The sequence below is a fragment of the Periophthalmus magnuspinnatus genome, chromosome 4 (assembly GCF_009829125.3).
Source record: "Periophthalmus magnuspinnatus isolate fPerMag1 chromosome 4, fPerMag1.2.pri, whole genome shotgun sequence".
NCBI lineage: Eukaryota > Metazoa > Chordata > Actinopteri > Gobiiformes > Gobiidae > Periophthalmus > Periophthalmus magnuspinnatus.
In genome coordinates this window covers 11,367,114-11,381,198 of record NC_047129.1, presented here as the reverse complement: position 1 = coordinate 11,381,198, position 14,085 = coordinate 11,367,114, and the positions used below count along the sequence as shown (strand labels likewise).

The 14,085-nt window shown below is 38.1% G+C and overlaps 3 protein-coding genes across 3 annotated transcripts; 2 read left to right on the top strand and 1 right to left on the bottom strand.

Moving 5' to 3' along the window:
* The first annotated feature begins 1,161 nt into the window (after positions 1-1,161).
* Positions 1,162-3,782, top strand: ccl25b (chemokine (C-C motif) ligand 25b). Its single transcript, XM_033992138.2, has 5 exons — positions 1,162-1,258; positions 1,572-1,651; positions 3,023-3,140; positions 3,222-3,342; positions 3,416-3,782. Exons 2-4 carry the CDS (start codon positions 1,588-1,590, stop codon positions 3,340-3,342), a joined length of 303 nt encoding a protein of 100 aa, XP_033848029.1. The 5' UTR covers positions 1,162-1,258; positions 1,572-1,587; the 3' UTR covers positions 3,416-3,782.
* A 3,307-nt stretch (positions 3,783-7,089) lies between these two features.
* Positions 7,090-10,964, bottom strand: LOC117369520 (serine/threonine-protein kinase NIM1). The gene is made up of 4 exons (XM_033964759.2): positions 10,772-10,964; positions 9,300-9,602; positions 8,743-9,011; positions 7,090-7,867 (listed from the first exon to the last, which is right to left on the bottom strand). The coding sequence occupies exons 1-4, from the start codon at positions 10,791-10,793 to the stop codon at positions 7,115-7,117; spliced, it is 1,347 nt and encodes a 448-aa protein (XP_033820650.1). The 5' UTR covers positions 10,794-10,964; the 3' UTR covers positions 7,090-7,114.
* A 645-nt stretch (positions 10,965-11,609) lies between these two features.
* On the top strand, positions 11,610-12,849 carry pole4 (polymerase (DNA-directed), epsilon 4, accessory subunit). The gene is made up of 4 exons (XM_033965022.2): positions 11,610-11,998; positions 12,338-12,422; positions 12,526-12,567; positions 12,772-12,849. Exons 1-4 carry the CDS (start codon positions 11,744-11,746, stop codon positions 12,783-12,785), a joined length of 396 nt encoding a protein of 131 aa, XP_033820913.1. The 5' UTR covers positions 11,610-11,743; the 3' UTR covers positions 12,786-12,849.
* The last annotated feature ends 1,236 nt before the right edge of the window (positions 12,850-14,085 follow it).

The following is a 14,085-nucleotide window of genomic DNA, read 5'->3' as shown; positions in this document are numbered from 1 at the left end:
TGCCTGATGTCAACACCCCCATAAGACTTCACCCCTTCAGCCCCTTCTGGAAAAATGTCTGGAACAGTTCATGCTTTCTCTCTTTTTTACAATCAGTTTATAAACTGTAATAAAACAAAGGCACTGCATTTGTGTGGCAAACAATAGGGTAACTCAACCAGCATGTGTGAACAAATCAGACTGCAGTTTGGAAGAACACAGTTTTGCTCACCTTCATTTGCAGCATTTTCCACACACTGTAACCCTGTCATGTTTAGTCAAAAGGTTTGTGATATCAAAAATGTGCCAATTTAACTTTACTGTAAGTTGTTTGAATTCATTGTTTCGCAATCTTTTTTTTCTTGGAAGCATCACATTAGTCTGATACACATGGGTTTTTCTCACTATTTTGAGTGTCTCATGGGGGATGACCTCCACTATCTCCTTCACCATCTAGCATCGTAAATCAAGCTATGCACAATACACCCGGGCAGACACAGACCTTTTAGGGCCATGGACTTCCCCACATTTAGGAACATTTGCTCAAAGTGCCAAAAACATGCAAAATAAACAATGGACGAGTTAACTCCAGTTCATGTGTGATTGGTTATGCATAGTCCAGTGGGGGTAGACTTTATGTAATCTGGCGGTTGGACTGAGGTTGTGTAAATGGTACAGTGAAAAGTAATCACTATCATTGTAAGACACGCAAAAACACTTGTTCTATCAAAACACTTCAAATTAAGCTGCACTCTGCACATCATTGGTCTATATATTTGAACATAGTGTTTTTTATGACAATGGACACTCAGGTTACACCATGACTGAGCAGGATTTGAAGTAAACAGATGCAGATCAATCTATATCTTAAAAATTGCATAGGCTGTTCTAAAATAATCCAAATTAGGTGCTGATTATTAAAGGACTCAAAATGAAACTGAAACAACTTTTCAATCGCTATTTCAGTTTCATTTCTGCCTATAAGTGCAAGTACTTCCTAAAAAGTGTTATTGATTGATTAAGTTGTTCCAGAAGTCATAACAGGTTGGAGGTTTGTTGAATCTCTTTACATTTTCAGCCAAGACGAGGCTGAACAAAAGTTATCCAGTTTCACTTGGGGCCAGCACTTGTAAAAGCAGACAAGGAGGAGTGGAGGAGTGGTGAGGGGTAGAGTTTAACACAGGGGTGGGCACATCTTGAGTGCAGTATAAGAAATCAGATGCACTGAAAGAGCAAGCCTTTTGGAGAAGATTTTTAATGAAGGTTTGGGTGTCAAGAGGTAAGTTATGGCTTTTTTATGCATAAAGTTTAGATGCACAATCCAGTTTGGGGATTTTCTGACATATTGTTTTTCACTATTGACTCAAATTGCATGTATGGGAATTGTATCTTTAAAGTTGGTAAGGCAAGAATGCAGTCCACAAAAAATAGTGTAAACAGTTTTATCAGGGGTCAACTTGGTAACCTCTGAATTCAACAACCATGATGGAGGGGAAATTTTCGAACAGCAGCCAAAACAGCGTGCGGGGGTGGGAGAGGGCTGCGACTAATTTAAAATCATCCCAGTGTCAGATTTTAACATTTTGTTACAGTGACGCTGCTTTCAACATGAAGACACAAGTGATGATTTTGCTCCTGCTCCTCACCTGCCTGAGTCTCAGCATGGCCCAGGGTAAGATTATACACCACTACATTCATTTGGATAATGCAATAATTATGGGCTATTAAATCTACTCAGAATGCAATGTAAATGGTTTAAATTAATTGTACAGTCTTTTATCATGTCTGTATTGGTCTTAATCTGTCAAAATACTAGTAATATCCAAAGGGGAACACTACGTTTAATACTACATTTAAGGAAATACATATATGTATGTATGTTTCTTCATAATATTAAATAAGTAAAGTAAATATTATTTAAGTCATAGTAGTGGTCCACCATATATACAAATACACACACATACCCCCCCCCATACATGCATATATATTTATTTATTTATGTATGTACAATAAATAGAATATGTGATTGTCCTGTTAGAATGGATAGGGTCGGTTTTGGTGTAGAAAAAAAAAGAACATGTTGAAAACTGTACTGTTTTATGTGTTTGCTGTGGAGTGTGGGGTTCAGTTTGGGGTCAAATTCAGAACAACGTAATTCTTATAAAGATCCCAAATGTCATGTGATTAAGCCATTTAAGCTCCTTAAACCCCAGATTCACTCGCACACGCAGACAGAAGAGGGCATAACAAGGATCCAATTAGCAAATCCACCAAACAAACATAAGCATTGTACAATCAGCGATTAGCAGCAGGTCAATTCAGCTGTCTCTCTTAATAAAAGGAACTGTTATAGGTCCTAACTATTTAATAACATTATTCAATAGAGACAGCGCCAACCAACCACTATGATCTGACAATAAAGTATCAGCTCATCTAATCGAAATACATTTCATAAAGTAACTACTTCTTGAATCATTATATTGTAATACTTACACAACCAGTCAAATGTTTGGACACACTCCCTTTTTTTCTTTACTAATTTCTACATTTTAGATACATATAGAAGACATCAAATGTAAAATTAAGATACATGGAATTATGTAGCAAAGAAACAAAGGTCTTCCACATGTATCTAAAATGTAGGAAGTGGTAAATATAAAAAATAATTAAAATAGATCAAATTAAATCAATGGACAAGTTTGTCATGTAGTCTAAGTGTAACTGATACAAGACTCTAATGTTAATGTTGCAGGCTGTTCTAAAATGACTATGACCTAATACTTTTTCATGAGCAATTTTGTTCTTTAAGCAATGAACACACATATAAAAGGAAAACAAGAATTTACAATCCAATTATCAGATCCACACAACACCCGAGCAGGTTTGAGCTGGCCAGTAGATTGTAAAAATGCCTTTCTAAGACTCCCACATAACAGCTTCACTTTCAATACAATAACTTTTGCTTTCTTAATTCATCATCACAAGTGTCATGAGGAAGTTTATATTCTGCTAAGTGCTTGTCTAAACTGTCTCTATCTTTTAGGCTCTTACGGGAACTGCTGCCTGAAATTTGTTCGCAAAATGAAGGCCAGTGTGCGGAGGGGTATTCAGGATTACAGGATGCAGGAAACAGATGGTGATTGCAACATCAGAGCCGTATTGTGAGTTTCGCACATCTAGTGTTCTTTTGTTTTGTTTTGTTTTTTGGCAGACTTTTTCTTCATTGTAGTTATGTTCCGCAGGCTTTTGGTCAAGAGAAGAGGAAGACAATCCAAACCTATCTGTGCCAATCCTGAAGATAAGTGGGTCCAGGATGTGATGAAATCTGTGGACAGAATCAGAAACAATCAGATCATGAACTAGGTAAAAGACTGCAGAAGAATAGTCTAAAATGTCTTTGTGGTTAACTTGGGAGTCATAAAGTTCTTCTTCACAGGTCACTGGAGGAGACCGGGAGGGTGAGAGTGAGGAAGCTCTGTCAGAGTTTATATATCATGCTTCTACACATGGACTGGATTATAGTCGTCCAGATTAGGAATTTCCTTTCGCTGACACAGAATGTAAATCACTATGGTAACCCCTTACGTTATTTTTAGTATCATCAATTATATGAGCCATATAAATGATTCTGAATAGTGCAAAGATTGAGCCACACTTTGGCAGCTTTTAAATGTGACATTATGGATGTGTGAGATTTGTATTGAATTGTAAAGTTTTCATTTTTACATATTTCATATATTTTTGTATTCATGTAATTCAAAAACAAATAAAGACACAACATGTTGACAAAAATAGTCAGTAAATGCTCTTTTGTATAGTATTGATGGCCGTGGTAGTAGATCAGAGTGTTTTAAACTTTTTGAGTTGCAGTAAAATGTCTCAGCAGTGGTTCTTTTATTTGGTTCAAAAACTTCAGTTAAAAAGAAACATGCAAGATAACTATCCCACTGAGGCTGGTTTCATATTACTTCTGTGGAAAATGGACAATTCAATAGAATATTTTTATATTGGGATGTTGTGGGAAAGCTAAGCAGTTCCAGGTTGTGTCCCAGTAATGTTATTTTATTTATTTATTTGACAAGAACAGTAAAACATTGGCACCCTGAGAACAGTTTTAGCTCTTTATTACCTTTGAGTGGGAACAAATTAGCGGCCAGGTGAGTTGCTAGTTTGTGTGCACATAAATACACTTGGGAGGTCGCTGTTTGGAGTTGTGGTCATCCAGATACAAGCTGAGTCAGGCCCAGAGCTCATGAAACAAAAATGACATTTGATTGAAAACATTTGTTTGGACAGTAACAACAGTTGTTGAGTAATCTTTGAGGGAATAAGACATTTATAAGATGACCATGCAAAACTGACATGAACAGAGGTGCAAAAAGCCAAAGGGCTTTCTTTATTCTCTTTGGAAAAACCATCTACTTCTTTTGTATATATTAGTTTTAACTATCACTTTAAATCTGATGCTGTCAGCCTTAAAAATTCTGGACTGTGTGAAGTTGTAATCGCACAGGTGTTACCTATAACTTGGCCTTGTAATATCACATACTTATCTTCATGAAGATAGATTTTAAAGCCATACTGGAACATTCTAGGCAAAGCAATGACATCACCATAGAGACAAACAGATTACAGATTGTCCACCAAATGAAATACAGATTGTTCCTTTAAGACTCCCTTTAATATTTGTCAGTTCTCGTAGTAATCTATGCTATTAAACGTTTACGGTTCATTACATGTTCTTCCTCTGAGCCGTTACACATTAAGCATCAACAATAATGGACCATATGTACAGCATAAAGAGACTGCTCATGCACAGACAATGTAAATATAGGATTATGCTAGCTCAAGTAAGCTCAAATAACAAACAATATCCAAGTAGACATTTACTTATTTACCTAATAACCATTTTCGAACAAAGCAATGACTGAAAATCATGTTTGTTCTAAGACAAAGTGGGTTGAATACTGAACACTTTTTTACATGTTTTATTATGTGAATTGCTGCATCCTCATCTCCATTTGTACTCACTGTGCCAAGTGCAATTAAAAACAAATTGAAACTTGCAGCTCCGTTAGTGCTGGCCCAGGCTGCAGTCTCAGGAGCACAGCCAAGGATAAAGAATGAATTGTTTATATAACATTTGGGAAACAAGAGCTGAACTCTGAAAATGTGCTTCTACATGGACAAGGAGGAAAATTCAATTTACCATCACATGGCTGTGTCCTGAGCTTTAGGACTAAAAATGGGAACTACTTTGTGAATGCATCTGATTAGTGGTCCTTGTGGTATTTTTTCTCATGGCGGAAGACGTGCTTTCTTCTAGAGAAACAACAATGCAAAAAGATAATGCTTAGACATACTAAAGCTTGACAATAGCAATAGTATAGTTTTACAGTAACTTTGCAGAGTTATGATGAAATGTTATTTTAACAGTATTAACAGTAAGCGTTTTGTGCAACAGCGCTGAACAGCAACATCTTGGCCCTGATCCAAATGTTGATAATCTGCTCGTACCACACACTCAGAGCTTTCTTCATTTGGGTGTGCACTGGTGAAAATACCATCAGTTTTAAAGGTACCATTTGTAAGTACATTGCCTTGTTGTATTCTCACATAACACCACTAGATTCTATCCATGTACTTCTGTCTGATAGTTTTCAGCTTTAGTCTGACAGAAGAAGACCACAGAGACTATAAGTGAGCCTGAACAAAATCCAAGTGGGGAGGAGGACAGGTTTCATTCCCCCTGATTTCATTTGCCATCTACAGGTAAAAAAAAAATAATCAAAACATACGTACCGATGATGGCTTTAAATAAATGTTTTCACAAAATTATTTACAGCAGGAGTTTACAGGCACAGTTAAACAGGCCTCATAATGTCCTGTAAGATTAAATTGTTGTTGTTAAATTGTTTACTTCATTCTCTAACTTTCACAAAGGCAAAAAATTACTGTAATTCATCATTAGTTAAGTTTCCAAAACCTTGAAAACACTACAAAGGCTGTAATATTTCATCTTTTGTAAATAAATGGAGCATGCAAAAGATTAACAAACCATTTGTGTGAATCATTACATATTTCAGAAAAAATGTGCAAATGTTTTTATTTACAATGATTTATTCACATGCAGTAAAAATTAAATACAAACGAAAAGTAAAATCAAGCCTGTCTGCGCACAAAACAAATCTGCAGAATTATACATGCAAATAAGTCTTAATATGGTAAATCCTAATTAAAGGCAGTTGACACATTATTTAAAAGCACCAAAAGCTTAAACCAAGTCCATAGTTGGTTAAACCACCTTTTACCGTGTATTTTAATTGATAGATGTTTATTTTGGTGTAGCAGCGTGACTTAAGTGCATATCCCCATAAAGATTAGCCACATCCTTACATTCACTGGGAAATTTATCCTTTGAGTAAGCAGGATGAAGATGATTATGGCTATACACTGAGCGATGAATGAAGTGCGTCAGAGGCCTTTGTGCTACGGCCCTCTGCTGATGTCAAAGCTAATACAATGAGGAGTTGCTTTAGGCTGTGTTTGGGACAGGCCAAAACCTGCTACTGAACTCTCGATATTCAAAGATTTTAGTGCTAAAGGTGCACTATGTAACATTTCTGTTGGAGGGTCTGTCACCTGCTTGTCTTCATGCACATGTTATTGATTTCCTTTGAATGGACTGTAAGTATATGTATCTATCTCAATGGAGAACAAGTTACAAGTCAAATCCCTACAAGAAGCTCCCCTTTAGGATGATTAAAATTAATTCTGATTCGGAAGTCAAACAAAAGTTTGTCTTAAAATAAATGTGTATAATTACAATGGAGCAATGAAGCGCAAGCTAACTTGGAGTACTTTCTTACATTCCTTCACACATTTCTGTATATAAACTTACAAACATTCACTGACTTGAGTGGGACGTATTGGTTGCCATGGTTTACAGAAGTTTCAGGAGGAATTATATGGTGCTTACTCTATCTGACCACCCGCCATATTTCCTGGATGGAAATTGGGAATGGGCTCAAATGTTATGAATTTAGACTGCAGAAGCATGTTAAAAAGAAGAGGTTGTATTTGAATATATATCATCTTTCACAGTGACATATTGTAAAGTGCACTAGTTGATTTTTCATAGAATAACACATACAGCTGATGGGTTGTGCTTATCTAAAGATGTCATGGACCACTTCCTCTGCCCCCTGTACTCATCTGGGTGGAGTTTTGTGTACCCCACAGCCTCCACAGCCCTCCTCTTTTGCACCCGATGTAGCAAGATCCGATAAATACCGGTTAAGGGGCTCCTACTGTCTGAGCAGGGGTTATTCTGAAAGTGAACTGTCCCAATCCCCAAATCTGACAACAAACGTTTGACTTCCTGCTCCTCCGGGCACAGGGCAGCGTTAGCCTGACCAAAATGGACAGGAGAGAGGGGTAACATGGCGAATGGAGGCAGACATTCAATTTCACATAGCCAAGGACCGTTAAGAACCTGCACAATGGGGGTCCTATCACTGGGCACTGGTTGAAGCATGCCTTTAATGATTGTCTGGCACTCTTCCCCGACATATTCTGGGATGGTGTACACCCCCTGGAGGATGCAGCGCTTCAGTCGACTCAGATTGTCTCCGAAGAAGGGCACTGTGGCAGTTACCATGAAGTACAGGAGGATGCCCAGAGCCCAGATGTCTGAGTATTGACCGATGTAACCCTTGTCTTTAAACAGTTCTGGCGCTGCATACGGAGGAGAGCCACAGAAGCTGTTGAGGAGCTCATGAGGGCCGCTCTCGGTGCTGAAACCAAAGTCGCCCACTTTGATGCAGTGGCTGGTGGTGTAGAAAATGTTCTCGGGCTTGAGGTCTCTGTGCACGATGTTATTCTCATGCTGGAAAAAAAGTGATATTTTTATTTATGTGACTCCATAAGCCTGTGCCAATAGAAACATTTTTTACCAATATAGGTAATTTTCAGACTGGCTTATTAGCAAAGACTGAGTCACTTTTAGGCCTTCAAATTGTCCTACTGTGTGTTGCTTCTAGGTTTAATTTTCAGATTTTTCAGTGAAGCATTTTAGTCTTTCGTGTTGTGGTTGTGCTATATAAATAGAATTTGACCATTTATAATAAGGGTGAAAAATATATAATAGCTCTAATAAACTACTAAATTTGAGAACTACTAAATTTGAGCTGCATTTTGGTGACACAAACCAGACACTGGCTAGCTGTTTAGCATGTCACATTTTGTTCGAGCTTGGTATGAAAATTTATTTCAGTGATTCTGCAGAAAGTACAGAAACTGATCTGTAAGATACATTTAAATTTGCACTATACTTAAAGGTCCACTGTATAACTTTTCTGGTGGAGGGTTTGCCACCTCTTTGTCTCCATGGAAACGTTGTTGCTTTGCATGAAATGTTCTTCTTAAAACTTATTTGTCCCAAGTAGACAAGCTACAGTTGCATGTCAGATCTGTGGAGACGCGACATCACACACAGTCAGAATGCATGTTTTTCAAGGTATTTTTGAGCGGTAAAAACATGTTGTGCCAAATATGTGCCATATTTTGCGAGATTCCAGTCAAGGCAATGTCAGCCCCTCTACCAGAAAAGCTACATAGTGTACCTTTACCTCACAATGTAGTGGTTATGTAACTTGTGTAATGAAATATGTTAAACATGTTCAAAAGCTTTTTATGCCACACAGTTATAAAACTCAGTGAGCTTGTGCAGTCTTCAGGGCTGAGGACCTTACTGCTGCTCACCATGTGCTTGACAGCGGACACCACTTGTGCAAAGATCATCTTGGATTCCAGGTCGTTCAGTCGCCCCCTGCTGGTGACTCTGGAGAACAGGTCCCCACCGCTGCCATACTCCATCACTAAAAATAACTTCCGGCTGGTCTCTATCACTTCGTAGAGACGCACAATGTTTGGGTGGCACAGATTCTCCATACAGCTGATCTCAGAGGACACATAGGGATGACTCTTCTTATCCAGACGCATCTTGTCCATGATTTTGACAGCAACCCTCTCTGAACAATTGGGAAAAAAAGACCAGAGAAGCTGTAAATTATAACACAAATATATTACAAAATTAAATATGGCTGCACATTATTAGCCTAATATAAAGTTTAAAAAAATAGCATATCTTTTAGATTATTTTATATTTTTATGCAGTTAAAAACATTTGTGCAACTTTTAAACAACAAATTATATAAAGGCTACTACTAAGAATCACCAGTATGTATTATCAGTACAATTACATCATAAGCCCACATATGTTTTGCATTTTGTATTAGCATAAATGTACATATCCTAACCTTTTGTGACTGCATGGATCCCCAGTCGAACATTAGAAAAGTTCCCCTGTCCAATCTCCCCTCGCAGCTCATAGAATCCAATGCGTCGCCCCAAAATGGTTTCGTTGGCGATCTTCTCATTGTGGGCCAGATCAAACACGGCCCTCTCAAACGGGGACTGCCTCATCTTCTCCACCTCAGTGAACCGCGACACTGCAGCCACCACACCCCCGTAGGGCTGTCTAGGACAGCTATCCACCTTCACTGATTCCGCTTTGGGTTTCCTGGAGGTCTTCTGCTTGGACCATATTCGCCGTGGGATGGCTGGAAAGAGAGAGCTTAGTTCAGTAGCTTGAAAGCTGCTGTACACTGTGTTATGTGCAGAGGTGAGGGGCAGAGGGGGCTTAAACATGTAAATGTAAAGGTCTGCTAGATAAGTGGATTGACCTCATGTTAACTTGCACTATATGTGGCCTACTCACTCACTCTTTTACGCCTCGCAGTGGGTAAACTGGGTAATATCCTAAATACATAAACCCCTACCTGGCTATATATACACCAAGGATTATACAGTAAAAGGGATAATTGTTGACTTTGTTTTTGACTTATTACATAACACAGTTAAGAAATCATGATGATGCAGTGTTGTGATTCTGTGACGTTAAATGCATTACCTTCAGCATTTGGAAATGTTTTAGCATAAGATGCTTTTGAAAACTACTATAAACAAATAGACAAATAGACATTTTTCAACAATAAAAACACGTAAAAGAAAATCTGCTGCTTGTTGTGGTAAAATGCTACTATATGGAGGAAGGGTTTCTCAGTTTTGAACAGGGATTGAGTCATTTTAGACAATATGACATTTACAGTGATCAAAATGTAAAACAATGATTTATATTTTTATTTAACAGAGAACACCTAAAAAAAAAAAAAAGAAAAAAAAGTTGGACAAAAGCAGGAAATGCCAACCTTTCCTGTCATTCAGCTCTAAAAATAAAGGTCAAAATAAAAAAGTGATTTGGAAACTGACAGGGCATCTTTTTATTAGGGGCAAAAATAAAGATCAAAATAGTCTATTGTCACATAACAAACTGGAAACACTGAGAAAATATTTGTAGGTTAAATGTAAATGAATGACCCGCTGTACCAAAATAGTCTTGGCTTTAGCGCACTCCTCAAAGTGGTGTGGATTAGCTTCTTTTAGAGACAGTATTAGTGGGTCAGTAATAGATTTACACGGCAGGCTTTACATTATCAGTGTTACAGCAGAAAATGTATTCAGTAACTTCACTTTGCTATTTCCTTTTCTTTAATGTGATGCCTTTCCTTTTTCTTATGCTCATGTAAGCTATGGCTGTGGATTTTAGATATATGTTTACATTTATTTGACAGGCTATTGTATTTTTAATTAATACATAACAAAATACTTATAACAATACAAACTTTTCTTGGCACGAGATTAAAAATAAATAATAAACAGAGACATTTACCTGGCAGATGTTGGTCCTTCATATCGGTCTGTCTGTGTGCAGGCCTGACAGTGACTGAGCATGTGAATGTAGACTCAGAGCTGTCAATCCTATTAACACAAGCTGAGACATCTGATTAGATAGATCAACAGCAAGATATGATGGAAATGCTGCACACACGATTTTAAAAATAGGTCTTAAGACATCACATGTTTTACAATTTAATCCATTCATTACCTAAATGTAAATCTCTTTGTTTTATGAATTCTTCCCACGCTAAAGGTGCACACTGTAACTTTTCTGGAGGGGGATCAGCCATCTTCTTGTCTCCATGGAGATGTTTATTGCCAACTAACTTGAGCTGGTCCATCGCCTGTATTTCTCAATGGAGATAAATGTGTTAATGCCATTATGCGGAACATTCAGGTTAAGCAATACCACCTCCATGGAAGCAAGAAATGCTGGGAGCACTTTTAATAGTTTTACTCTATAAGGCAGAGCAGGCAGTTTCAGAATGAAAAATGAAGTGATTTAACCTGATTCTTTGATGAATAACCACAGGATACTTCAAAGCGCACAAAGGCCTATTAGATCTTAAGCTATAATATAACATACTGTCAATGGACGCAGCTCAGTTAGATAAAGATAAAAGGAGCACATTCCTGTCTCCATCTAAGAGCCTTTAAGCGTGAGGTGAGTTCATAAACGCTCAAAGATAATGCTACCTGTGTCTCGTTTTCTTATGAGTAACATCTCACGTGAAGTGAAGGAGATTGAGGCCACGTCCAATCAACTTTCACAACAAACTTGGCGGGAGAGAAGGGGGCGGGCCTTTACAGCGGTTACCCAATCAACGCGTCTGTTTCACAAAACCCGGAAGCACATGCTGGCGCGTAGTACTGCTGTTGTTGCTAATTCTGATATGTATATAAATAAACACTTAATTTCGTCTATTATTAAAGTAGTAATTTGCTGAATAGACCTTCCCGAACAATGGCAGCTACGTTGGCGTCGCCTGTGCCCTCCACGGAGCATGAAGCAGAGCGCTGCGGGACTGAGGAGGAGATCCGCGGGGCCGAGGCGGAGGGAGAGGGCAGCCCGCCACAGACAGGACCAGGGCCCGTGTCCGCCTGTAGCAACAACCGCCTGTCCAAACTCCCTCTGGCCCGCATTAAGGCATTGATGAAGACCGACCCCGACGTCTCTCTGGCCAGCCAGGAGTCCGTGTTCGTCATCGCAAAAGCCACGGTAATAATGAGTGTAATACCTGTGGTTAGTCAGCTAAATATTAGTTCTGTGTGAGGACATTTTTTTCTGTTTTCTTAACTGTTTGGCAAGCATTATGAGGAGGACTAATGCAAGAATCCCTTTTAAAACAATGACATTATCCCAGGTACTCTACTCCACCAGTTGGGGTCTCCACCTAGTCCTGTGAACTCAGCTACACTGCACATGAAACAAGAGGTTTTTTGTAGTTTTACATAAGATGTCATGGTTATAAATGGTGAAACATACCTCAGGTCAGGTTTCTACATAAATGCTACTGACAGCATGTCTATAAATCGTGTTTTTTTTTTTTTTATCCAGGAGTTGTTTGTTGAGATGATTGCCAAAGATGCCATGGTGTACGCCCAACAAAGAAAGCGCAAAACTTTACAGAGAAAAGACTTGGGTAAGTTTCGTCAACATGCACACATTTTACTCCTTAATGTGTTTCAATTCACAAGCCCAGTCCCCCAGTAACATCTTTTCCCAAATGTCTCTTTTCTTTTTAGACAATGCAATAGAGGCTATAGATGAGTTCGCATTTCTTGAAGGTAAATTCTGCATTATTCTCACTAATTATTATTATTACTATTATTTGATTCATTCACTTCCAAAGTAAATGTTTTTGACATATACATATGTGAAGTGGGATGCTTCAGCTAATATATCCAATCAGTTTTTCTTCTTTTTGTTTGTGTTCTAAGTAACAAGTCACCTGTTTTCTTGTAAAAATGAATTATTGTAATGTTTCACAGGCACGTTAGACTAAACACCATGAAAAGCCAAGGCCAGCAGTCATCATCAGATTTTTTTTTTCTGGGGACACAAAACTGAAATGTATTTTTCATTTATTGGTCTCACTGTGACTATACCAATTTTTTAATGTAATGATAAGTTGTAAATGTTTGTAAATATTTGTTTAATACTGAATTACTGTACAATTGAATAAATTTAAGAAGTTTTTATCTATTTGTTGGTTTCATGGTTAAACTACGACGATTAAGTAAACACCGCTGTCCAAGGTCCTGATTCTGTGCCTCCAGGGGGCAGGAGCTGTCCAGGGTATTTAGCAGTGGCACATCTATAGAACCCTAATTAACACTAAATCATATGTGACAATTTAAAGTTACTGTATGTTTACCACACCCCTCTGGTAGAGATTCCCCAGTTACCGGTACTCCTTAATACTTTCAGGTAGATGTGTCTGAATCAGCTGCTGCCTCAATGTGTTACAGCGATTACTAACACAAGCGCATGTCTTCAAGGCAAGGTAAAGACTGCACTGCAATATACACATTTACTGCTGAGATTGTTAAACACAATGTCCCCAAAAAAAATGCATGCATACAACTATTTGCAACTATTTACATACACCGCCATTGCAACACATGCAATAGATGTACAGAGAATACAGCTTCAACCATGACAGAATATGAAGAGCTCATTATCTAACATCACAAAACAACTGGAGTGTCTGAGCAAATGAGTCGAGCTGTGCAGTCCTCTCTACCTACCTGGTTTGTTAATGATCTTAACGAATTGTGTGGAGTGAAGTGGAGGTGAAGAAAAAAAAATGTCCACAAGTACCACAAGATCTAAACCATACCCAGAACTATTTTAGGTCTAAAGCAGGGGCAAAACTTGGAGAACAAAGGAGGAGAAAATGTGTGTAAAAAAAATTAAATGTTAGACTGTTAATAGATATTGCACACCACCAAAAAGGCTTACTGCTGTAGTCCATTCTCAACTATGACCCTCCATAGCATTTCTCAAATGGTTTTCTAGATCAAACATGAAAATACTTTTCATATAGTAATATGCAAATAAAACAGGTGCACATAATATGACTTAATATGCCTTACATGAAGGACTAAATAAGTTGCTCTCAGATATGTGTTCTGTTCTGCCTGGATTAGTATTTGGTTTCTCACTCCAGGCACATTCAGGACCCTTGAGCTTTTACCGCATGGATTTATAAATAAATGTTTGAGTGAGTTTGGTCTGATTTTCTGGGTGTAGTGTTTCAGCGCCTAATGAAACGGAACGGTGAGAAGCACAGATGTTTGAGT